This window comes from Heteronotia binoei, chromosome 6 (assembly GCF_032191835.1).
Source record: "Heteronotia binoei isolate CCM8104 ecotype False Entrance Well chromosome 6, APGP_CSIRO_Hbin_v1, whole genome shotgun sequence".
Classification (NCBI taxonomy): domain Eukaryota; kingdom Metazoa; phylum Chordata; class Lepidosauria; order Squamata; family Gekkonidae; genus Heteronotia; species Heteronotia binoei.
Window position 1 is genome coordinate 91789511 of NC_083228.1, and position 27526 is coordinate 91817036.

At 42.3% G+C, this 27526-nt stretch overlaps 1 protein-coding gene across 1 annotated transcript; it reads left to right on the forward strand.

The window, feature by feature from the left end:
• The first annotated feature begins 22400 nt into the window (after positions 1–22400).
• LOC132574053 (transcription cofactor HES-6-like) lies at positions 22401–26271 on the forward strand. Its single transcript, XM_060242161.1, has 4 exons — positions 22401–22729; positions 22862–22948; positions 23074–23155; positions 24317–26271. Exons 1-4 carry the CDS (start codon positions 22649–22651, stop codon positions 24760–24762), a joined length of 696 nt encoding a protein of 231 aa, XP_060098144.1. The 5' UTR covers positions 22401–22648; the 3' UTR covers positions 24763–26271.
• Positions 26272–27526: the final 1255 nt, after the last annotated feature.

Consider the following 27526-nt stretch of genomic DNA (forward strand, 5'->3'; position numbering starts at 1 on the left):
TTTAACTGTTTCAAATAATTTTCTTATATTTTCACTTTAAACACTTTTTTTCTGTTATTTCCCTGTTGCTGCTGCAGCTGCTAATATAGCACAGTGACAATGGGGCTTCCACACGGCAGGTTTCACCGTCATTTCCCTGCCCTAGTCCCCCAGCAGCAGCCCCTCCAACTGGGAATAGAGTGACCAACAAACCATCACTGCAGGTCCATCCAGCTCAGTGAGGCAAATATTGGGCATTAGCTTACCTACTGCATTCTCTGCCAGACTGTCAGCACTGCAAAAAGAGACAACTGCTGAGCTGATGCCAATTGCCATTGCTGATGAAGTGTTTGAGCCAAGTGGTCCCTGAGGCATCGACAGAGCTGCTGGGGTTTGGCTCTGACTTCTCCTGACCACCAGCAGCCCTCTAGAGTTGTGCTCCACCGGGAAGTTTCTTTGTCAGTTAAATAGCCAGCTTCACAACCAGGGCTTTCCCAGGTTGTTGTTTTTTAAATGTCAATTTAATGTCGTTACATCATTGTAATAATAGTATGGTTCTCTGATATCCCAACTTCATTTTTTCAAAGCCTCAATCCCCTTTTGTTGTGGAGATTATATCCCACTTTAGGGACCACTTCTATAGTTTATCCTCACAACAATCCTGTGAGGTAAGTTAGGTGGACAGTGTAATTGGCTGAAGGTCACCTGGCAAACTTTCATGGCAGAGTGGGAATTTGAACCTGGATCTCCTAGATCCATATCCGGCACTCTACCAACTAAAGGGACTAGAGACTTAAAAAGAAATAAATGCTGTAAAGGCAAAGAATCTGATACAGAGACTATTATGTTGTTATAATGGTATAGCATTATACAATTTCAGATCTGAAAAGCAAAACAGCCATCCCTCCTGAGGGGGAGAGAAAATGGCCACTGTGGGGAAAGAGGAGGGGAAACAGCTGCTCTATAGGCTTTGCTGCAATCTTTCCCAAACTTTTCAGCAAAGCAGGTTTGGGAAAGACTGGAGAAAAGCTGAGAAACCGTGGGAGGTGCACTAACATAATACAGGCTAGCCCAATCTCATTAGATCTTGGAAGCTAAGCAGGGCTGGCCCTAGTTAATAGCTGGATGGGAGGCCACCTAGGAAGTCCAGAGTCCCAACGCAGAGGTGGGCAGTGGTGAACCACTTCTGAACATCTCTTCCCTTGAAAGCCCTATGGGGTCACCATAAATCAGATGTGACTTGACACCACTTTCTATCACCACTACAAATTCTTAACATCCTGTAATCTTATAGGATATTCAGTCCTCATCAGGCCATTTTAAAATACCCCCTTTTTATTTTGGTCACTTACAAAGTCATACTTTCCAGCATCCTTTGGAAGCCCCCCCAAATGCATGGAGGTTCTGTCTTGTCTGTGGGTAGCCTGTGTCATCTGCATGGAGCCAACCACTGTACTCTAAGATGTAATGACTACACTTTGGGCGTTTTCGCACTCACCTTCAGCCGGCGCGATCCCCCTCTTCACCGTGCAGGATCTGCACAGATTTCACACTAAACACCGCGGAACAGCTGGAAGAGCCGGAAACTCCCGGCGCAAAAGCGGCGCAAACGGAAACTGCTTTTTGGCGGTTTCCGTTTGCGCCGCAAAAGCGCCGGGAGTTTCCGGCTCTTCTGGCTGCTCCACGGCGTTTAGTGCGAAATCCGCGCAGATCCTGCGCGGTGAAGAGGGGGGTCGCGCCGGCTGAAGGTGAGTGTGAAAACGCCCTTTGTCTACTTGCTTGATAACTGCTTGATCTATGTAGTTGTAATTAAAACTGATCCTCCATATCACCCATCTCTAGTATTGCCTTTCAAGGGAAACTGACCTTGGAATGCTGCCTTACAATTTCCCACTGCTTAGAAAGGCTGTAACATAAATGCGTGCACCATTCTGTGTTCAGATAAATAAACAAGAGATATTAGAGGCAAATTGTCCATTGTAGCTTTAAAAGCAAAAATACTGAGATCCTATGGTCTTCAAACAAAGTAGTTTTGAACACAGAACTACAATCCTAGAAAATACCAAAAAAGATGTGTTGCAGTTGCCAAGATGCTAAAAAGCAAAGCCGGTTCTGTTAGACAGAAGAAACCTGCTTGGAGGAATGGAATGTTTAACCAGCAAATTAGCAGCTACTTGCAAGATAATAATGGAATCACAGGCAGAGGCACTCCAGACAGTTCTGCCATCTGTTCCAAACATTCCAAGGACAACTCAGTGCATGGTGTCAAAAAGCAGCAGACAGATCAAGGAGCACCTAATCTTCAGGATACTCATGAATCAGTCAATTGCAAAAGCTGGACAGCTTCCAAAGGATTTCCTCAGTGCCAGCTTGAGATTTATCAATGGTATAAAAATGTGTTTGATTGACAGCTGTAATGCAATTAGCCTTTCTAGAACTGTTCAGAAAAAAAACAAACACAAACTTGACAGCAAACTGCCACTGGGAAGTAGTTTTTAGAAAGAAAGATAGAGACTGGGAAGAAGTGACACTCCTATGCATCCTTTTGAACTGCAGCAATACAGTTGGTGTTGGTATGCTGATGTCATGGGCCATCTACCTCCACCCATCACCCAAAGGAACTTCCCTCTGAAATTATCCATAATCTTCTACCTTACCATATAGAAATTATGTAACAAGCCAGTTTTATCTTCACCCACTTTGTTCTACCTTCCATACCCAGATATGAGCAAGTCTCTCCCTTTGCCAGGGAGCACAAGGCTATGAAGCAACATCTTTGCACATTATGTTGCTTTGACTATTTGCTGGCAGTACTTTGTGATAGCTTAAGTATTTCCACTAGGTAAATGCGATCACATCTGGGATGGGATGGAGTAGGATGGCATGGGATGGCATGTGTCTTGATGCAGGGTCTGAGCACAGAATTTCCTTGTCAGTGGAATTAGTCAAATAATGAATCAATCAAAATGTTTATTTTTCTAGTCGCTTAAGCTCTATTGATAATAAGGAAAGGGAGCAAGTATTCAAGAGACTATTGAATGTTACACGGAATGTTACATGGATTCATACCTCTCAGAGCTTTAGGGAGAGGTTTACTCAGTGCTTTACCCATTAAAAATTTGTCCAATAACAAGATGATGTTCATACTTCGAAGTTCATAAGTGAACAGTGTTATCACTTAATGCTCAAGAAAGGTATCAAGAAATCAACAGGATAGTAATTTAACTTGATTTCAACAGCAAACACATTTCCTCTCCCCAACTGAGATGGCTCCTTTCACTGAAAGGATCTCTTGCCAGATTTTAAGCAGATGGAACAAAGTATCCCTACTCTATAGGCAATTCAAATTCTCACTTGAACAGTAGACATTGAGGGGTGTGAACTGGCAGGTGAGCGTGTGGTGGAGCGTGCAGCAGCAGGCCCAGCTTCTCCCTGAAGGGGGCACTTGTGGGCCTCCCGCTCTCTTCACATGCCTGTTGGAGGCTGGAGGTGGCAGAGAGGACGGAGAGCACAGTCTGAGTGTGTGTGGCTGCCTAGTGCCTTCCCTCTGCCGGAGACCTTTTTTGAGCCTGAGCCCTGACCATGCCAGCCAGAATTGCATTCCTGTGTGATCCTGCTAAAAAAAAAGACCTGGAAGTTGCTTGCCTTTTCCCCTAACCAGGGCTAACAGAAGCTGGGAAGAGGAGGAAGATTTGTCTCAGGGGAAAGATATTAACTTCAGGAATTTTGTTGAGATTAAATAACAAGGATATTTCATAAATAACATAAATTAATATCCCTCTTTCTTTCTGCAGAGCAGATAATCACAGCCATGCCTGCCTGCCAGTTAGTACAAGCAAAGCATTTCCCACTGTAACCTGCAGGGTACATAGGACGGCTGGTGCTGCTTACCTATGGGAAGACAAGCCATAACCTCTGCTCCCCACCATCTACCCTGGTTATGTTCTCATGGATCCATGTGATGCTTTCCTGCTGACTCTTAGCATTAGTATGACCCACATTAATAGAGCAGCTCAGACAGGCAGGGCCTATAGTTATATATGGATTCAGAAAATATCTTCCCAAAACCAGTAAGCAGTGCAATAACTAGTGGAAATATGTATGCCAATAAAGGTACTCAGCAATTGAACAACAGCTGTTGGAAACTAGTGGAAACAGAAACACCTATCATGATGACCCCATTCTCAATATTCCTATCACACACAAATCACTGGTGCTCTGCCACCCTCTTAGCCTGGTTGCACCAGTTCCTGTCACTTGCCAATGCCTAGAAAAATGAAGTCAGACAGCAAGGCACTGGATTAAAGTCTGTGACCACTCCCAAATGCTGGAAATAATTGTGCCTGAATTTGGAGCACGTTTGATATTTATGCATGAGAGTTGTTCATGTTGCAGCTTGATTAACACATTCTCAGCTGCATGTCAATACAAGCTGGTAATCAAATCAGAAGCACGGTTCTCAAAAGTCAAGAGAGAGATTATGGTACAAATAAACAAATACCAACTCTTCCATTTGGCTGATAAAGAGATGAGCAACCCAAGGTCCAATCTATTGGACTGCTTGGAAATTCTAGCGTAAAAATGAAAATGGTGCTGGGTAGCTAAGAAGTTTTCTTCAGCTCCATTACAGAAGTGGTCGGCTGTTTGCTCTTCTCTGGTATCCAATGCAGAACAAAGCAGGAATTTTGCTCACCAGGAGAAGGTAGACCCTTGCAAGTCATAGCTGTATCTGTGGAGAACATCTCCATGCACTCTGGAAATCACCTCTAAGCTAACAAGTTTACTTTAAAAATTTCCAATATCTTCTAGTATGAGAGACTCTCAAAGCATTTTTATGGGGGTGGTGATCTGTTTAAAATTTAAGGTCCCAGCCTAGGCCACATGTCTTCAAAAGCAGGTGTGCATTGAGTTTCATGTGCAGCCCAAAACTCCACACCATAACTGTTTGGCAAATGTATCCTGATATCCAGGAACCAAAAATTGATGCATTAAACAGGACATTGCTTGAAAATTGCTTCTGTACATCATTCCTATTTGAAGACACAAGTGGTCTTTGTCTCCAAGGAACTTTGCCTCCAGGACAGGATGTTATCATCAGGTGCAACTATATTCTCCAAGATACTATTTGAAGCACATCTGGCACCCCTGCTCCTTTTCTAGAAGGATGCATTATATAGATGATGCATTAGTACCAAATACAAAAAGCCTGAAAATGCTGCTCAAATTTGGTGTGTGTGTACGTGCTTGAGAGGCCTGACCTGGATAGCCCAGGCTAGCTTGATCTCATCAGACCTCAGAAGCTAAGCAGAGATTGCCTTGGTCAGCATTTGGATGGCAGACCACCAAGGAATACCAGGATCACAGAGGCAGGCAATGGCAAACCACCTTTGAATATTTCTTGCCCTTTGGGTTCACCATAAATTTGCTGCAACTTGATGGCAAAAAAAAAAAGTATGCGTGTACACATACATGCATGCATGCTTGGCCACCTGGTGCAGTTGTTATGGTTGTTATTATTATTTCAGTTTCTGGCTTTGACCCAAGGCAGTTTACATACATAATGAAAAAAACACACCACTTTTCAGTCAGTCCGTAAGGGGATTACAAAATATTTTTATAATCACCTTTCTCCCATGCAACCTAGGACAGGCAACAACAATATAAAACAATACAAAAAGGCAATAAAGCAAACATGAGAAACAAGTTGGTGCTTCACAAAGAGATATAATAGCCAAGAATATAAAATTAAAATTATGCTAAGTAGGACCACAGATGCTGGCAAATATTTACCAAATGCACATATATTTTTCTATATCTTCTTATACAACTCGTTTGCTTCTGTCTGTGATGTATTCGCACACAATAGAAACATTTTATTTCCTTGTCTAGTAAAAATATGACATACATGGGGTGAGGGGAGAAGAAACAAAGAAGCCAGAATGAACACCTGTCGTTCTCCTTGGGGACAGGACCTTAATGCTTTTATTTGATTCAGTCTGTTGAGAGAACTGCAGCTGCCAACTGTCATCAGCATCAAGTTACATTCACAAAGCCAGAGTATTTCATTCTTTAGTTTAAGGGAAGTAGGTGGTCAAAAAATGAGTGAGGAAGGGAGAAAAAGCGTTCAATGTATCAAGATGAGCCATACAGTGCCTCTTTCTAGATGAGATTAGAAATATACATGTACACATTGCTTTGAAGAGCCTGTTAAGAAAATTTTGATTGCTTTTAAATAATACTTATTTGAATTAACTCAATATAGATGAGACTTTTTAAGCATTTATGTTTATGAATAGCTTGTTGGTAAACTGTGTAGTATGCTTTGTGGATAGATAAATAAATAGGTAAAACATTCAAAATTATACAACTGGCTCTGAAATAGTTGGCAAAGGATGATTCTATATATCTTTAGCAGACAGCACTAAAATATTGTTGGACACCTGCAATACACTTCTGACGCTGATGCAGTCCTCATTTGGATGTGTGCCCCCCCCTTACATTTATACTTAATTCTAAGAAGTAGAATGGAATAGATGCAGCAAATGAATATGGACACTAAACCCAATGAAGGACGAATCTGTAGCTGCTGCCCTCTGGCTTTCTGCCCTGAGCATAAGAACATATGAAGAGCCCTGCTGGATCAGAACAGTGGCCCATCTAATCCAGCATTCTGTCACACAGAGTGGCCAACCAGTTCCTCTGGAGGGCCAGGAACAGGACATAGATGCTGAGACCTCCCCCAATGTTGTCTCTTGGCTCTGGGATTCAGAGGTTTAGTGCCTCTGAATGTGGTTCCCCTCAGTCACCTTGGCTAGTAGCCCCTGATAGACCTACCCACCTTGAATCTCTCTAATCCAATTTTAAAGCTGTTTATTCTGTGACCATCACTACAACCTCTAGCAGTGAATTCCTGCTGCCATATTTAAGTACCATCATTGCCAAGCATTAATAAAATACATTTACAAAAAATTGTAATATCTAAAATTGGCATGCAGAATCACAGTGAGGGGGGAACCCAGATGATGTTTACTTATTATTTATGTATTTTATTCTATTTTTTTCCTGCCTCCCCTCACAAGTAGGGCTCAGGGCAGGTTGTTGTTGTTCAGTCGCACAGTTGAGTCCAACTCTTTGCGACCCCAAGGACCAAGTCACGCCAGGCCCTCCTGTCTTCCACCATCCTCCGAAGTCTGCTCAAATTTGTATTAGTTACATCAGTAACACTGTCCAGTCATCTCATCTTTTGCCTTCCCCTTCTTATCCATATCCATATGAAGCTGCCTTATACTGAATCAGACCCTTGGTCCATCAAAGTCAGTATTGTCTTCTCAGACTGGCAGCAGCTCTCCAGGGTCTCAAGCTGAGGTTTTTCACACCTATTTGCCTGGACCCTTTTTTGGAGATGCAAGGGATTGAACCTGGGACCTTCTGCTTCCCAAGCAGATGCTCACCACTGAGCCACCGTCCCTCTTCTTTTGCCTTCTGTCTTTCCCAGCATCAGGATCTTCTCCAGTGAGTGCTCCCTTCTCATTTGGTGGCCAAAGTACTTGAGTTTCAGCTTCAGCATCTGACCTTCCAGGGAACAGTCAGAGTTGATTTCCCTTAGAACTAATTGATTTGATCTCAGGGACTCTCAAGAGTCTTCTCCAGCAATATAGCTCAAAAGCATCTATTCTTCTGCGTGCGGCGTTCCTTATGGACCAGCTCTCACAGCCATACATTTCTACTGGGAATACCATAGCTTTGACTATACGGACTTTTGTTGGCAGGGTGATGTCTCTACTTTTTATTATACTGCCTAGGTTCTCCATAGCTGTCCTTTCAAGGAGCAAACATCTTTTAATTTCATGGCTACAGTCACCATCTGCAGTGATCTTGGATCCCAGGAATGTGAAGTCTGCCACGACTTCCATGTCTTCCCATTCTATTTGTCAAGGAGTGATGGGACCAGATGCCATGATCTTAGTTTTCTTGATGTTGAATTTCAAGCCTACTTTTGCGCTCTCCTCTTTCACCCTTTATGCTCTCCTCTTTCACCCTCCTCTGTCAACTCCTCTTTCACCCTCTTTAGGTCCTCTTCACTTTCTGCTATTAGAGTTGTATCATCTGCATATCTGAGGTTGTTGATGTTTTCCCCGGCAATCTTAATTTTGGCTTCATCCAGGCTGGCATTCCACATGATTTACTCTGCATATAAATTAAATAAGCAGGGTGACAATATACATCCTTGTCGAACTCCTTTTTCTATTCTAAACCAATCAGTTGTTCCATTTTCTGCTTCTTGATCCTTATACAGGTTTCTCAGGAGGCATGTGAGGTGGTCTGGTACTCCCATCTCTTTAAGGACTTGCCACAGTTTGTTGTGATCCACACAATCAAAGTCTTTAGTGTAGTCAATGAAAGAGAAATAGACATTTTTCTGATATGCCCATGTTTTCTCCATAATTCAGTGAATGTTGGCAATTTGATCTCTAGTTCCTTGACCTCTCTGAAACCCAGTGTGAACTTCTGGTAGTTCGCAGTCTACACACTGCTGAAGCCTAGCTTGTAGGATCTTTAACATGACCTTGCTGGCATGTGAAATGAGTATAATGGTGTGACAGTTTGAACATTCCTTGGCATTACCCTTCTTTGGGACTGGAATATAAACTGATCTTTTCCAATCCTGTGGCCACTGTTGCATTTTCCAAATTTGTTGACATAATGTGTGCATCACTTTAACAGCATTGTCTTTTAGGACTTTGAATAGGTCAACTGGGATAACATAATTTCCGCTCACTTTGTTGTTAATAATACTTTCTAAGGCCCATTTGACTTCACACTCTAGGATGTCTGGCTCAAGATCAGTGATATCACTGTCATGGTTGTCAAGGATATTGAGATCCTTGTATAATTCTTCTGTGTATTCTTACCACCTCTTCCTAATCTCTTCTGGTTTCTGTTAAGTCCCTAACGTTTTTGTCCTTTATCATGACTATCTTTGCACAAAACGTTCCCTTGATTTCTCCAATTTTCTTGAAGAAATCTCTTGTCCTTCCCATTCTATTATTTTCGTCTATTGCTTTGCATTGTTCCTTCAGGAAGACCTTTACCGTTTTTGCATACAGCTTACCTCACAGTCACAATCCTGTTCCCTCTGCAGCATCTGGTTGGATTTCCCACCATCTGCGCCGAAGTTACAGGAAGTGCCGCAGCTTTTGTGTAGCAAACGTAAACTGCTAAAACCCAGTTTACGTTTGCTACACAAAAGCCGCGGCACTTCCTGTAACTCTGGCACAGATGGTAGGAAATTGACAGACGCTGCGGAGGGAACAGGATTGTGACTGCAAGGTAAGCTGTGTGAGAAAACGGTACTTATCTTTCCTTGCTGTTCTCTGGAAATCTGCATTCAGTTGGGTGAATCTTTCCTTTTCACCTTTGCCTTTCACTTTCCTTCTTTCCTCAGCTATATATAAAGCCTCTTCAGACAGCCACTATACTTTCTTGCATTTCTTTTTCTTTGGGATGGTGCTGATTGCTGCTTTCTATACAATGTCACGAACCTCTGTCCATAGTTCTTCAGGCACTCTGTCTATCAACTCTAGTTCCTTAAACCTATTCTTCACCTCCACTGTATATTCGTAAGGGATATGATCAAGGTCAAACCTGAATGGTCTAATGGCTTCCCCAGTTTTCTTCAGTTTAAGCCTGAATTTTGCAATGAGTAGCTCACAATCTGAGCCACAGTCAGCTCCAAGTCTTGTTTTTGTTGACTGTAAGGAGCATCTTTAACTGCAGAGTATATAATCAATTTGATTTCTGTGCTGCCCATCAGGTGATGTCCATGTGTAGAGTCGCCTTTTAGGTTGTTGGAAGAGGGTGTTTGCTATGACAAGCTTGTTCTCTTGACAAAACTCTATTAGCCTTTACCTGGCTTCATTTTGTTCTCCAAGGCCAAACTTGTCAGTTGTTCCAGTTACCTTTTGACTTTCTACTTTGGCATTCCAGTCCTCTATGATGAGGAGGACATCTTTTTTGTGTGTTAGTTCTAGAAGGTGTTGTAGATCTTCATAGAACTGGTCCACTTCAGCCTCTTCTGTGTCAGTGGTTGGAGTATAGACTTGGATTACTGTGATATTAAATGGTTTGCCTTGGATATGGACTGAGATCATCCTGTCATTTTTGAGATTGTATCCCATTACTGCCTTCCTCACTCTCTTGTTAGCTATAAAGGCCACACAATTTCTTCTACGGGACTGTTGCCCGCAGTAATAGATGTAGTGATAGTGTAGTAATAGATATAGCAAAGAATTTAAATTGCATGTATACTCAGATGTTTCTGATTTTAACAAACGGAAAGTCTCTCACCAATAGCAGCATAAGAGTAATGTCTACATATAGCACCAGTGGATAGAACAAGTATTAAAAATTCAAATGAGTACTTGGCATAAAAGGGCAGCTATTTAACTTTTCAAGTGTTTTGGTAGAGCGAGGGTGAAGTCTAAGAGGTAGCTGGTTAGGCATTCGTGGGACATCTTGAGAGACCCCCAAATAAAAAAAGCATTTTTTACAGCATTGGCAGGTCCTTTGCTTAGGACAGATACCTTCTTTGATTGACAAGCCAGCACTTGGAAATGCCAGCATTTTAAGTCTGGAATTCTGACTATAGAAACTTTTAAGACAAGCTCTTTTCTCTTTCTCTGTTTTTTGGGAGGAGGGAATAACATTAAGTAGACAGTGCAACCCTTTGCAGAGTTGAGTTTAGCTTGGATTAACTCTGTATAGGGTTACACTGGAAATAGTCCAGCTACTTGGATGGGTTTTAGTATACACTTCAGGAAAGGAAACAATGACAAAGAAAGCAACACAATAATAATGCATCCTACAAAAGAGAAAGTTATTCACTACCAAGCACTATCTTTTCAACAGTTCCTCTTCACAACTGTTATGAGGCGTATGTGGTGGTGCACAATGAAGCAAAAAGAAAACTAATCACAGCTTGCATTAGAGCATGCATTTGCTGGCTACCCCAAAGTACCCCTGCAACTATCGTTCTTCTCAACTGTTTGCTGCCTCTGATGCTGAAGTGTCTCACACTGTTGCATCCAAGTATATTTAAAGTTCTTCACTTATTATTTCTTTATTTACAATAAAGGGCCACCAAGGCAGCTAACAATTAGAGCAAGCATAATAAAAATACATTGCAAAAACAGTTAAAATCAGAGCTAAAATACACATACAATCCTGAAAACAGTACCAGTGGGTCTTGACAAAAAAATGGGTTGCAAAACCTTTGAAGCTGGGTCCCAGTTTTTGCATTTTTATTGCATATGGGGTAGTGGTTAGAATTTGGAAACCTGGACTTGAATCCTTACTCTGCTATGGAATTTTGCTGGCTAACCTTCGGCCAGTCACACAGTCAGCCTAAAATACCTCACAGGGATGCTGTGAGGATAAAATGGAGAAGAGAGCTATGTCAGTTGCTTTGGGTCCCCAATGCAGAGACAGGCAGGATACAAATGCACATAAATGGGTCCTGGGCTTTTGTACTTTTATTGAGTGGTGCATGTTCTGTTTTTTCACATGGGTCATCACCATACCAAAAAAGGCTGTGTTTTAGAAAATAAGGTGTGTATTAGAAAATACGGTAGAAATCATTACTTAAAATCAGTAAGGAGAAATCATTGTTAGGAATTTCCAGCAGAACAAAAAGTCTTCACAGGCTGGTGGAAGACAGTGACAGAAGGGGACAGAAGTATTTCCAGAGGGAGGGTGTTCTATGATGCCATGTCCAAAAAGGCCCTCTCTCAGATTGCCATCCATTTTGCCTCAGAAAGTGGGGGCACTCAAAGCAGATGATCATAGCACAGAGATCCCAACCTTTTGCTTGCTACCACTCAGCAAGGCAAAATGGGAAAAATAGACCTAATAACAGAATAAATAATAACAGATTTACATATATTGAATTAACAAAACTTTAATACATAATAGATAGTAAAAAAATAAATCTATTTAAACCAAACATGCCTGGACTACAAGACCTTCCTCAGTGGTACAAATTATTAAAACATACACTATAAAGTAAAATTATTCAGTATATAAAATACAGCATTTCTGGTCTATGTTTTAAAATACACACAATAAGTACGGCCAATTCATTAATTAGATGTCCCACTTCATTTTTGGAATCAACAAGAATAATCAAAAATAATTATTTAGACTGAAGCTGTTCATGGTCCAAATATCTCTGTAAGCAAGGTCAGAGTGAATCATAGTTCTATGGTGTGTGTTGTTTATTCTGTTATTAAGTCTATTGTCTGCTGGATTCACTGTTTTGATATAGCCAGGAATCTTCACCTTAAGTAGCAGAGTGCTTAAAGCTAACACGGTAGTGAAGTGTTGGAGCTGAGTGTGCTAGCAAATTTACACAGTTACACAGAGCCTTTTGTCAATTTCAAGCTAATAAGAAATGTTTATTAAAGGAACAACATTCTAGATAGTGCAGGGGAGAGAAAGAAATAGATTACCTATTCCAGCTAACTGAATTGGATGCTGGACACATGTCCAGCCTCCATGGTGCAAGATGTGCGTATGTGAGAAGTGTGTGGTCAGGAGAGAAAAAATTGCTCCCTAAGAATGATCAGTCTACACATCAAAGGGGGGCAGAGACAGAAGAATAAGTAGGAAGAAAACCCATAGTGTGCCCAACTATCTAACTGACTCTCTTGTAAACCCTCCTCCTGCAGAGACTGATGCCAAAAGGACAGTGCCAAGTCCTTCTCTTCCAACATTGTCAACCTTCTTGGTTACCTGGTTTTTCTGGCTGGAAGCTTTTCTCTCCCTCTTTTTGCAGCATGGAGAAATGTTAGGGAAATTGGGGCTCAGAACCAGTGCCAAGCAGACAACAAAACCTGGAAGTGGCATCATTGCATCAACTGACACTCTAGCATTAACCTCTACTCTATGGTTGAACCATAGAGTTTGGGGCAAATGTTAGTGTGCCCCAGCACAATAACATTATACCAGAAGTGACATAATGGCATCAGCACAACACACAAAAAAGTAAGCCCCCATCCCTTCAATTTCTTGCTAATTGCCAGCTGGCAACCCTACCACAGCAGTTGGGGAGGTTTGTACAGAAATAATGGTCCTTCAGGAATGCTGGTCCCAAACCAGATGGGACTTTAAAGATCAATAACACCACCTTGAATTAGGTTCCCGAAACAAATTGGGAGCCAGTTTAGATGGATCAAGACTCAAAGGGCATGGTCCCTATGACCTACTTCAATCAACATCCTGGCTGCAGCGTTTGGTACAACTGGAGTTTCTGAAAACTTTTCAAAAGCATGTAGAGCTAGATGTTACCAGTGCATGCAGATCTTTTCTGCTCAGAAAGGGCCACAGGTACCTAACCAGAAAAAAGCACTCCTGGCCACATCTGCCACCTGCTTATCCAGCAGTAGGCCTGCTCCAAGAGCACCCCCAGACTACAGATCTGTTCCTTAAAGGTTCGCAAACCCATTCAGAACAGATGACATCTTAAATCCTGGATCAGATCTTCTGCTCATCAGTAGCACTTCCATCTGTTGGGATTAAGCTTCAGTTTATTAGCTTGCATCCACTCCAAAACTGCCTCCAGGCAGTGTTCAGGATTTTTGCAGCTTGCCTGGAATCATCTGGAAGCCCAAGATAAGAGTTTAGTGTCATCTGCATATTAATGAGAATCAAGCCTAGATCTCTGGATGGTACTGTAGATACAAAATAATCACCGGAGTAAGATAATATTTTAAAAAAGATAACAAGGTATCTATATTACAAGAAGTCAAAGTAAAACAAATAATATACATGCAGCTATAAAGAGTCTGTCCACAAACGATAGCTTCCGTCGTTCTGCAGGTTTCTGTCTCTTAAAAGGTCAACAGTTCCACTTTAAATTCAAAGCTGCAGCTTCTGTAGATAAGAAAGTTCGTCTTGTTTTGAGTCATAAAGACTTCAGTAGTGTTGAAAAGAGACAGAATGCTCATGGCAAAATAAATCCAAAAGAGGATAGATCTCACCACATCTAGAATTTGTTGGAGGTTTTGAAGCCTTCCTCTGTTCTCTCTCTTATGTATGCAATATTTCCATCGAGCCACAATGTAAACATCAGCTGAATGAACAAAGCATCATATCTTTTCCTTACTGCAACAGGCTCTTGATCTCTGGATGACCTCACCCAACATATTCAAGCAGATTTTAAAGAAAAAAAGGGACAAGATGGGACCTTGTGGGACCCCACAGACCAAAGGCAAAGGAGCTGAGCGGCATCCACTCAGCAGCACCATCTTTCTTAGAGCTACCTTTGAGGCAGGACCAAAACCATAACAAAACAGCTCCTCCCACTGCCCAATTCCCAAAGGCAACCATGTGTCCTGATCATCATTCTGTCATGATCTTTATTGCTCAGCACTTCTTTTTTTTAATATTTCATTCATTTATTTCCATCTCCAGAATGGTAGCTGCTGATTTCTAACTGGGCCAAGGGAACATCAGGGTAAGATTATGAAGTCACTGGTTTTCAAATTCTGTTTAAAATAACAATGTAATTTTAAAATTAACCAATAGCATAGATGAAAGTGTGTAATTGTGCAAATAAGTACATGCTCACATCATGCAAGGCAAGCATAGGTGCATGCTGCTGGCTGCAGCTGGAAATGCCCCCTTTCCTAAATTGAAGTCTGAAAAGGTGACAAAATGCTCACTCTACTGCATCACACTTTGTTTTATAGGCAGCTTTGCTTTACTAAGTGTTGGAATGACGGCTTGTATACTTCACACTGAAATTTTGACTGTTGGACATTTATTTTTAAAGTTCTACATTCAGACTCTTTTAGTAATAGGTCTGTCTTTGGCTACTAAATTTCAGCTTTCTAGGTGAATTGGAAATGTTTTATGATTTTTATTATCTATCCCATATATTACTTTCTACCCACCCCTCCCCCTGTTACTTGACCCCCGCTGGTGTTATATACTTAAAATCTTAATATTAAAGGTACTCTTAATTAATAAGAACCAAAATTAATATCCTCCTCCCTCTTGTGCTTAGTCATTATCAAAAATTGTCCAATGTCCTTTTATTTTCCACTCTTTTTCTACGTATCTTCTGAACTTTTTCCACTCCATCTTAAATACTTATAAATCATAGTCTCTTAAGGTTCTTGTTAACTTGTCCATTTCACTCCTGGAAATATTTTATGATTTTAACCATACTTCCCACTTTTTCTAAGGAAAAGGTCTGAGCCAAATAAGACATAATAAAAACAACTCTCCTGGATTAGACCAGTGGTCCATCCATCTTGTACAGCATCCTGTCTCACACAGTGGCCAACCAGTTCCACTGGAAGTCCAACAACAGAGCACAGAGGCTGAGGAGTCCCCCTGATGTGTCTCCTGGTGCTGATATTTAAAGATTTACTGCCTCTGAATGTGGAGAATCCTTTTACTTACCATGGCTAGTAGCCACTGATAAACCTATCCTCCACTAATCTATTGAAACCCTTTTTAATAGAATTTCACAATTCCAAGTACATTTATTTGTAGAAGTCATTTGTTTCTCCCAGCCTTGGTCCAGATCTAGAAATGACCCAGGCTGGATGTAAAATGCTACTGGTACAATCCTAAGGCCATTTCTGTCAGAAAACCTGGAAAATGAACACTAAACAGGAACAAAGGGTAGCAGGTGATGGCTAGGGATGGGCACAAACTGGCTCACAAATGAAAGTTTTGGCCAGTTCATAGTCCATGAACTGAAGTTTGTAATAGGTCAACCAGCACAAACTTACCATGAACTTCCAAGCAGTTTGTGGAGGTTCCTTGTGCACAATCTAAATGTTTACCAAACTTCAAACCAATTGGGGTGTATGTGTTTGTGTGTGTGTGTGTGTGTATAATTCTCTAGCCATGGAAACACCAATAGGGGCCTTCCAAAGCTTAACAGTTCCAAGAGGGCTGTCCCTCTTTGCAGGTCCTCTTCTGTGTCCCCTTCCCATTTTCTTGCACGGAGCTGGCAAAATCCCCCTTTGCTTGAATTTATTGTGACTCTGTGAACATAAGAGAAGCCATGTTGGATCAGGCCAATGGCCCATCCAGTCCAGCACTCTGTCACACAGTGGCCAAAAAACCCCAGGCACCATCAGGAGGTCCACCAGTGGGGCCAGGACACTCAAAGTCCTCCCACTGTGCCCCCCAAGCACCAATAATACAGAGCATCACTGTCCCAGACAGAGGATTCCAACAATAAGCTGTGGCTAATATCCACTGATGGACTTCTGCTCTATATGTTTATCCAATCCCCTCTTGAAGCTGTCTATGTTTGTAGCCACCACCACCTCCTGTGGCAGTGAATTTCATGTATTAATCACCCTTTGGGTGAAGAATTACTTCCTTCTATCAGTTTTATCAGTTCCATGCTTTTAAACATGCAATGGCAGCAGCACTGATTCTGCTAAACATTCTGCACATTGTTAACAGGTTGTACTGGGCTTGCAAAATCCCTCTCACTTGTGACACTGTGCTTTGAGATCAGTCCTTTTAAGCTTGCATTGCCACAGTGGCACTGGGTTTTGCTGACATTCTGTACACTGAACTGGTTGTGCTGGACTTGAAAAAACATCTCCCCCTTCAGTTTGCATTGCAGGGATTCTTTGGTTTAACAGTGCTCTTTTGCTTGCATTGTCACAGTGGCACTGGGTTCTGCTAAGCATTCTGTATACTGAAATGGTTGTGTTGGGTTTGCATCCCACTCCCCACTTGGATCGTGATTCTGTACTTTGCATTAGTCCTGTTAGCTGACATTGCCACAATGTCACTGGATTCTGCTGAGCACTTTTTGATCACACTGGTATTTATTTTGAAATCTCCCTTCCAAGTACTTGTCAAGGTTGGCCTTGCTTAGTTTCCAAGATCTGTTGAGAGTGGGTTTGCCTGGGCTATCCAGTTCAGGGCTTTTGTTAGGATTTTGATGGACTGTTTCTGTGACTTAGAATAACTCTATTGATATCTCATCTATTCCTGGTGATTGGTTTCTCTCAACTGCTCTCATTGCAGCTTCCACTGTAGATTCTCCTTGAAAAGATTATTCTTGGAAGTAATCTGTCATCTTTTCAGCTCTTTTGTATAGTTCTTCAGTGTATTGTTCCCATCTTTTCTTTGCTTTGTCCTGTCCAGTTGATATATATATCCGTGCTGATTTTTCAACATCCCCGTGTTTTAAATTTCCCTTTTATTTTCCTATAATTTCAAATGTGAAGCATATTTACAATTTAAAATAAACTGTATTGCAAGTATGCCATGACCTGGATTGTCCAGGCTAGCCTGATCTCCTCAGAAGCTAAGCTAAGTAGGGTCAGTCCTGGTTAGTACTTGGATGACAGACTACCAAGGAAATCTAGGGTAGCTATGTAGAAGAAGGCAATGGCAAACCATGATTTCTTGCCTTGAAAATCCTATGGCATCATCATGAGTTGGTTGTGACTTGACAGGACTTTCTACCACATTATGTTGGTCCTAAATGGTGTGGTGCCAAAATACCTACTGCCTCTCCTGATACGTTCCCTGAAGAGCTTTGCATTCACAAGATCAAAACCTGCTGGTGATCCTTGGCTCAAAAGATGCCTGGCTGTCTTCGACCCTAGCTCCTGCCTGATGGAACAACAACAACAACAACAACAAATTTTATTTGTATCCCGCCCTCCCCGCCGGAGCAGGCTCAGGGCGGCTAACAGCATGGTTCAGAGTTAAATTATACAAGTGAATAAAACTACATTAAACATTATCAGCATTTACTTAAAATCTGATTAAGCTTTAAAATTAAGTTAATTTTTAAAAGTGCTAGTGCTATGTTTACTTTTTCTGATGGCGGTTTCCTTTCTAACTGGAAACATCCTGGAAGATAAATAAATAAATAAACTTGTGCCCTGTGGGACCTTACACAGTACCAAAGGGTGTGCAAAACAGAGATGTTCCACCAGGCTTATGGTTGAGGACAGCAACAGTTTCCCATCTCATCTGGCCCATGGCCCCACCACCTTGGAAGAAGGCAACCACATACAGAACACCATCTAAGATTGAGGGTTACTGGTTTTAACTGGTTTTATTGGAAACTGTGATTGATTGTCTGGTTTTACATTAATTAACTTACTTACTATAATGTTTTAACTAAATTGTATGCTGAACATTATGTACACCATCCTGAGGCAGAACAGGGGAGACACAGCAAATGACAGGTGGGCAATAACCTATTCCAAGAAAAAACAAGTAATCATATGACTGGGCGAAAAAATAAGAAATCAACTGAGGAGAGCAAGAAGTCAGTCCTAGAGAATAAACAGGATCTAAGAGAGGAAACTAACAAGAAGGCAACACTGGCCAAGAGATGGAAAAGTAGTGAAAGTACTGGAACCGTCAATAGGCTGTGATAGAAGAAAAAGTTCAAAGGACACCATTCCACACTGATTTTGTGGATATGTGGGATTGCTGCTTAATATAACTTGAGGATAGCCAGACTATGGTTCGGAAGCCACATGTGGCTCTTTCACATATATTGTGTGGCTCTCAAAGCCTCCACCACCCCAGCCCTATATGGCCGAGGACCAGCCTACCTGAAGGACCGTCTCTCCCCGTATGAACCCCAGAGAGCACTGAGGTCAGTAGGAAAGAACAGACTGACTACCCCTGGGCCAAGACAAATTAAACTACAGAATACTCGCTCTCGGGCCTTTTCGGCCGCAGCCCCACATCTCTGGAACCAACTCCCAGAGGAGGTGCGGGCCCTGCGGAACCTTGATCAGTTCCGCAGGGCCTGCAAGACCACCCTTTTTAAATTAGCTTATGAATAACTGAAAATCCGCCATCAGCATCAACTAGAAGAGTGTCAAGGATAGCGTCATAAAATGTTTTAGTTAATTGTTTTAATTCAGGCTTTTAAGGTTAATGTTAATTTAATGTTTCTAATGTAACTGTTTTATTGTTGGTGCACCATTGGTCACCGTATTGTTAGCCGCCCTGAGCCTGCTTCGGCAGGGGAGGGCGGGGTACAAATAAAATTTATTATTATTATTATTATTATTATCAGCCAGCTTGGAGAAGGCATTTGTCTCTTTAAATCACTTTTCCAAGTCAAGCCAGCTGGCAGCTTGAAGAATGCATTTAAAGTTAAAGTTACTTTCTTTTCACTTCTTCCTCTCTCCTTCTATTTGCCTTCCTTCCTTACAGTTCTCAAACATCTAACGCTCATGTCTTGCAGCTTTCAGACATCTGACATTTATTCTATGTAGCTCTTATGTTAAGCAAGTTTGGCCACCCCTGTTATGACTATTTGTTTAATTTCTGAGAACTGCTCTGGAAGTCTATCCAGTCCCCTTCCTACCCCTTTTGGTTCACCTCTGACTATGTTATTAATCAATAAACATGTTTCTTCTTTTTTTCTGTGCAAAGACACTTCCTTCCAATCCTGAAGTGAGACTGATCAGAATTTAGCTCAGGGCCTTTTGAGTTGTGACCCTAAAACATCATCTACACTCCAAGATCTGACCTTGTGTTCAGGAAGCTTTCAAAGTGTAGTTGATAATGGTCTCATTGCATAACTTAAAAGACACAGGAGGATAGTAGCCTACATGAGACATAAGTGGTTTGTCATATATACTTTGAAGAAGGGCTGACAAGCATATGTCAGTGAGGGAGAAGAGGAGGTCTTGGTGTGTGTGTGTGTGGGGGGGAGTTATCTATAATTATGTTGTATTCAAAATCCTAAAGTCTGATAGCAGTTGCTTGGTATGTGCAGAGATAGAGTGTGGAGTGTGGATTTAAGTATGGAAGCATGGTTTCCATCTTCTCCTAGGACTTCTGCCCAGAGCACCATAATGGCATGGATGCCTTGTGCATGACACTGAGCCATGAGGAGAGGTGGGATATAAAAGCTCTAATAAATAAATAATAAATTGCACCATGTGTGGAGTGGTGCTTTCTATGAGCAATGAGCATACTTATGCTTAACAGAGCTGTCAGATGTATGGTGGACATTTTACTACTTTAGCAACTATAATGTTCTGGGAATTCCACTGCTGACCCACTTGCAACATTTTTTAGCCTCCCGCTCACACATTTTTATCTCAGCTCAGGAAAAATGGCCCTAGAGCAAACTAATTTTGCAGTAGCTCACAACTTTAATGCTAGTAGTTCACAAAGTAGAATTTTTGCTCACAGGACTCCACAGCTTAGACGGAACATTAGCAACCACTTGGTGTGCCTTGACCATTGTCTTATCCCAGTCCTTAAAGTCACTCCGTGAAACTATCCATTTTTATCCCACCAAGGAGCTCAGGGCAGCGAACCTGGCTTTCTCCTCTTTGACTCACATAACAACCAGTTGAAGTGGGTTAGTGTTTGGATTGCTCAAGTGATCACTATGTGAAGATCTGAACCTTCATCTCTTCAGTTCTAGTTGGGTAACAGTCTGATGATAACAGCACAGCAGCTTCTCTAGTTCTTTCCTTCCTTCATCTCTGCCCCAGCAGGAAACTTCATGTTTATATAAACAGTTAATTCAGAAGAGAAAAACTGAAATAGCAAATAGTTAGATCTTTGTCAGTTGCAGTGCTTTCTTTCTTTTTTTTTAGCAGAAACGCACAAAAAAAGCAGTTCTGGCTAGCTTGGTGTCAGGGGGTGTGGCCTAATGTGCAAATGAGTGCCTGCTGGGCTTTTTCTACAGAGAAGCCCTGTACAAAACAATGGTGATATCTGGGGGTGTGGCCTAATATACAAATGAGTTCCTGCTGGGCTTTTTCTACAACCCCCCCCCCCCCCCCGGTCAGTTGACAACAACTGTTAAAGACTGGATGAATGTGCTCCCGACTCAATTTCTATAAAGACTGTATACAAAACCAGAGTAATGTGGTGGTTAATGTTGGACTAGGATATGAGAGACTTTGGTCTTGAGTCTGTCCTGCAAGCTCATTTGGTGATTTGGGGACACTTATACTCAGCCTAACCTGTCTCACAGGGCTGTTATGAGGATAAAATGGAGCAGCACAGAATATTGTAAGCTGCTTTGGGTCTCCATTTTGCGGGGGGGGGGGAGGGAGATATAAATGAAGTAAGATTTAAAAAAACCCTAAAAACAAACACAGTCTAAAGATCCAAAGCTGTGGCCGTAGAAGACTTGAATGACTGCTTGCAAGGCTGTCCCTGGGCTAAAAGAGGCTAGGCTTAATTCCACCAGAGCAAGAGCCTTCTTGGTTGCAGCCTCAATACTCTGGAACACCCTCCCAGAACCCATCAGGGCCCTGCGGGAATTATCACAGTTCCACAGGGCCTGCAAGACTAAACTGTTTCGGTTGGCATATGGCATCTAATAGGAGAGGGCTGCATACACATCTGTATCTATCGCACTTAGTACTAACTGCCTAGGATCTGTTCACTTTGAGAAAGGAAATATTATATGCCTGAAGTAACACCATAGCAATTTATCTGATTGTTTTATTGTTTTAATATTGCCACTGATTATTTTTATGTTGTTAGCCGCCTTGAGTTTGCATAGAATAGGTGGGATGTAAATAAATAAATAAGGCTCCCAGTTGTTTGAAGGTACAGCCCCAGGGCTTTTTTTTTAGCAGGAACACAGCTCCGGCTGGCTTGGCATCAGGGGGTATGGCCTAATATGCAAATGAGTTCCTGCTGGGCTTTTTCTACCCCAAAAAACCCCTCTGTCAAAATATGGCTCTAACACTAGGGGAGTGATATATCACTGGAATGGATAAGCCATAGGACTCCCATACTAACTAATAAAACAAATCATTAGCCCAAGGTCAACTTAGAGATGAAAAGAATTTATTTCAGAATTTATTTTATGCCTCTGATGAAACATGATTCCATGCATTGGTGGTCAACTCTGATCACCTAGAATTTATGTTGAAATAAATTCTGTTCACCCTCTTCTGTTTTGTTTCTGCAGACTAACACGGCTACCAATTTGGAACTCTCTTTAGTATATAAACTAACTGCTGTTTGTCTTTAAGGTGCCACGACGGGATTTATGGTCGCAAGGCTAGCACAGCAGACGAACACGGCTACCCTTGTAGCACAACCTTCCTGTAACCTATTTGTGGAAGAACTAAACTGCAACAGTACAGCTGGAAGGGGAACAACGAGAGCGAGCGAGAGAGACTACAATCGCATAGAAGCGATCCGCAAATAAGAATAGAAAAAGATCCTGCAGAGGCTAACGGCAAGCAACATTATAATACGCATTGTACATCGCCGATGCCTGCCCCCCAGCCCGGTTCTCAGCGACAACCAGACGAGCAGCTTCGAAAGCCCCACGAGAGACAAAGCGCCCGCCTCTCATTGGTAGTTTCGTCCAACGTTCAGGCTTCCTTTCCCCGCGCCGCGGCCAATAGGCTCATTGAGATGCAAATCAGAAGCTATAAATAAGGCTGGGGCGGCTGCACTGCAAGGGGGCGGGGGAGTGGGGCTGAGGCTGAGGCTGGTCGAGCTGGAGGTAGTAAATTGATTTCTTTGCACTATTTCCCTGCTGCCGCCGCCTCCTCCTCCTCCTTCCTCTTCACCCACTCCCCGCCCCTCCCCCGGCAATACCGCCTGACTTGCCTATCCCCTGCTTAGTCCTGCCCTTGCTGCATTGCACCCCGATCCGACCATGGCGCCCTCTTTTCGGCCCAGCAAAAACCGCCCGAGCCGGGACGAGGAGGATTTCTATGAGGCCAGAGGAGACAGGAAGGTGAGCGGTGCCGAGGAGGCAGCGGGCGTGGGTCTGATGGGGAAGGAGGGCAGGAGAGCTGTGGGAGGCCTGCGCCTGCGGAATGCACGCGGTTGTGACGACCGGGATCCTTTTCCTCCTCTTTTTGGGCAGGCGAGGAAGCCGCTGGTGGAGAAGAAGCGGCGGGCGCGGATCAATGAGAGTCTGCAAGAGCTGCGGCTGATCTTGGCGGACGCGGAGGTAAGTCTTCGGCTTTGGGGCAGAGGTGGGGGTGGGGTGCGATGGGGGGGGTGGGTGGCGGAGGAGCAGTAGCAGCACTGGCGATTGTGCGTTTCGTCGGCTGTCTTCTTTTGGTTTGCTCCTAGTTCCAGACGAAGATGGAGAACGCCGAGGTGCTGGAGATGACGGTGAAGCGGGTGCAAGGGATTCTGCAGAGGAAGTCTCTGGGTGAGTGCCCACTGCCGTCCTTTGCAGAGCAGAAGAGCCTCAAGCACGCGGGGGTGGGAGATACTCGATTAAGTCAGGGGCAGCTGAGAGTAGGCGGGGTGCCTTAAGTGGTTTTCCAAAGTTGGAGGAAGCGAGCATCAGTCTGTACCTGCAGCCAGAACTATTAGCTGCTAGGAGCCTTCCTGGCTGTCCCCCCCTCCCCCCGCCCAGACTTTAACAGTGTTTCACTTCTGTATTGTTCTTCTCGCTGCCATTTTCACGGAGAACAAGCTGTGGCCCGGTTCATTTTCTCTTCATACTTGTTCTTCAGGTTTTGTTTTGTTTTCATTTTGATTCCTCTCTTTTGGAAGGCAGCCTGCATAATCCCTTCTTCAGATTAGTGCCATGTATGTAATCAGCCATTAGTAATTTGAACATATCCCACATGGTTTGGACAAAAGCTACCACCTAATTATGCTCAGGGACATTCCCTTGTGGCAGTTTCTTATGGCTGTGCTGGCGACTGTTTCTAGCGCTTTCCAAGGGAACCGGGCACTTTGCAGAATGTGGTCGATGGGATGATGTTTATAGTTAAGAGATCTGGGGGGGATGTGTGTATGTTAGAAGGCAGCTTTTATGATTAATCTGTCATTGCAGTATGTTTTATGCTGTGATTCAACAATTTCTGCAAATTGGCTGAGTCTTGCATGAGGTCTAGAATGGGGCATTTTACATAAGTAGAAAGCCCAGATCAAGGGTTCTTGGTTGCTTGAGAAAAAGAGGGTGTATAAATACTTTAAACAAAATTTGAAGTTGTTTCAATCCATATTCTCGCCTTTATCAAGTTTTTGGGGTTATTCTAGAGAGCATAGATCTCTAGGTTCATAAAGACTTATGCTGCAGGAATGCCACTTCTTCCAGTGGTAGCCCACTGAATGAAAGCTGGCCATTTCCCCATAAGATACTTTATTTTTGTCCCCCAGCATGATTGAGGAGGCTTTTTTAATGGCTGTTACCTTAGTTTAGAAGGTTCTTGAACTTTGAAAGTGCACTGTTGAAGAAATAGCTTCAGTTATGTTCCAAGGATAAGAAAACTGAATGGTACACATTGACAGGGACAACAGAAAAGACTGTTATTTGACTCCTGCTTTGTTTTGTTTCCTTGTTTGTTGGTGGTCTCAGATAGTGACAAACTGCAGCGCGAGGCCAGCGAGCGATTTGCAGCTGGGTACATTCAGTGCATGCACGAAGTTCATACATTTGTTTCCAACTGCCCGGGGATCGATTCCACCATTGCAGCAGAGCTGTTGAATCACCTTCTAGAGTCCATGCCTCTGAATGAAGGCAGTTTCCAGGACCTTATTGTGGACGTCTTGTCGGATCCTTCTATCAGCCAGTGGTCTAGTGGTGAAGGGTTCCCCCAGATACCTGGAGCATCTCCTGGAGCTCTAAGCCTGCCCAGTCCCACTTCACCTCTTCTTTCGCCTTCTTCCAGCGAAGAGGTTTGCTCTGATCTTGAAGACACAGAGGTGGACCAAAGCCACATCTCTTTGGATGGACTGGACAGGTCTAGGACGCACAATGTGCCTTCCTCCAGCCTTTCCAAATCTATGTGGAGACCTTGGTAGTAAAGGAACTGTGACAAAGGAACCAACGAAGATCTACCTAATAGGGAGAATACTTGAGCACTGTGTTCTTCTAGCCAATGGAATATAGACGGTGAGGATTTCAGATGGTGCATTTGTGTTGTGATATTGCTGTATTTCAAGACTGTATAGATGGCATTCTTACGCTGTCAAACCCTGACAGGCTAATAGCTGGATGTGTTAACATTTCATCTGAACGTGTGAGAGATGAGTTTTGTAAGTCCTGGCTTCTTTTATTAGGAGTGTGAGTTTTAAAAGGGTGGAAGTGTGCAAGCAGAGCTCTTTTGATGATGATATACAACAGTGTTTTGCAACTTATCTCTGTGTTTCTTTTGGGGTTTTCTGAGGTGTGGGGTTGGCCCTAATAAGTGGCCCAGATATCACTACCTTCTTTATTTGGTTAGGAAGAAGTTGTTGTGCATTTTAAAACTTTAATGCAACAAAAGGTATGAAATTTTAAGTATCTGTGCACAACTTCAAATTGTCTAGTGATAGCATAAAAAAGAAAATCCCTGAAAGGGATTGGTAAAGCTAGTCTAATGATTAGTGGTCTAGGATCTCACCTTCAATGAAGGGAGAGAAAACTAGAAGCTGGACTGGAATTAGGTGAGCAATTAAATATTGGTGGCAGGGTGCCTTCTAGAATTGTTTATTATGCACATCTTCCAGTGCATTTGGATTTATTGTGGTATGTATATTAGCTTGTCAAATGTTTTATTTTTAATCTTTTAATAAAAAAACTAAATTCACCAATGATTGCATGTATTTTGGGGTGTGGCGCTTGTGCTCTAGAAATTTCAGTTCATGTTAGCAATTAACCAGTAATATATCCTTGAGTGCAAATGTTGGTAATTAAGCACTTAATTCATGTACTGTACTTGTCTGTTCAAGTATGGGCAGTGGGGAACGTTCCATTGGTTCAGGATTCTTGGGATAATTCAGGAGTGATGGGGTTGGAGTTTTTGTTTTAATTTGGGGTGTTAAATTCCTGGCCTTGATTATGTACATTCCAAGTTTCAAGTTGTCACTTAATTGGTCTTTATGAGCCCTTTAAAAGAAAAGAAAATCTGCACTTGTGCTGGTCTGATCCTGTGCACATTTCCTTTGAAGTAAGCCCCACTGTTTTCAGTAGGGTCTTCTCCTAAGCTGGTGTGCATAGAATTGCAGCCTGGTGACACTTCTCTCTGATTGAATGAGAAAACCTTTAAATAACATGGAGTAGAAAGCTCAGTAGATCTGCTATGGTGCTAGCCCTCCTCCAGGTAAAACCAAATCTGTTTTTTTGTTTTGTTTTGGGAGATGTGTGAGCTGTTTGTGCTGTTACCTTTCCACAGAGCTGTCATTGTAACATAGACCAATGCTGTAAAGTCACTTAACACATGCAAGTGTCCCAGCATCGCAAAAGCGGGAGGATCAAAAGTAAGATAGGGAACTAGCTATGTCATCTTCCTTTCTGTTAATCATGTGGAATAATAAAAGTGGAAACTGTCATTATTAGTAGATGTGTGCTTTGTAACTGTCTTTAAGCCATCTGATGTGGATGCTCTAAATTCAGAGCCTGTCACAAGGGTTGTTTCTTTCTGTGCTAAATTCTCACCTACCTTTGAACTAGAAGAGAAGGCCCACACCCTTCCTCCCCCCCATCGCCCCTGTAAAGACTTTTCTACTTTTACAGTGGAATTGGGACTGTTTTGATGTGTAAACTAAGCAATAGTTTGGACAGTTCAAGTGGAAATAGCATCCTACGCATAATGACTTTGAGAAACAGCATGGAACTCTGGATATAACTGTAATTATTGTAGGCTGCTTAATTTATTTAATTTCAGTGAAACTTATCTTTTAAGTGGAAAAACGTTTCCTTTAAGGTCCACACAAGTGGAACTTTTGTGGATTTTGTGTGTGTTTAAAGTCAGCACTTCAGTGAGTATAAAAGAAATAAGATTTAATCCTCATTTGCTCTGGAAGAGAAGTATAAGAATGTCAAACCCATGGCAGAGTCATGTTCTCTACCCAACAGATAACTTTAGTTTTTATTCTTAATGAAGAGCAGCATCCCAGTTAAATTTAGTAAAGAGCTCAACTCAGCATCAGATAGCTCTTTGATTGTAGTAGATAGTACACATTCTGCTTCTGATTTGCAGAGTAAGGTATTTTCCTTCTTGAGGCATTAAATGTTATTTTGACTTGGTGTTTTTTCTACTGGAAAGGGTACATCTGAATTAGATGTCATATGTGAAAATAAAGCTGGTCTATAAATGACTTGTCTCCTGCTGTGTAACCAAGAATTATAGGGTTCTTTGAAGCATGGTCTTTCTTGATATCCAGATGTCCCCCCCCCCCCCCCAAGAAATTAGTGTATGGAAGTAAGTTAAGAGAGACTGTAATCTCAGACCATGGAGTGAAGAAAACACCATGTAACCAGTACAGTGTTGTACACAACTCCACAATTCACATTCCTTCAGAAATAGTGATGGGGGAGTTTTAGGGCGTTTATATTCTTTTAACATTTGGGTCAATTGGGGATCTGGTTTGCATGCTATTGGTTAGATTCCTAAAACTAGCATATCTATGTAATTGGTAGATTCCCCCTATAAATGTTCCAGACTCAAGAACAGCTGGGATACCACCTTCAGTGACCCAGTCTGGTTTGTTTCAGACTAGAGATGAGCCATCTGTTGTATGTGTGCTGGGGTGAAGGGTGAAAGTTACCTTTGTGCAATTGAATGCCACAAGCCTGAAACATGTA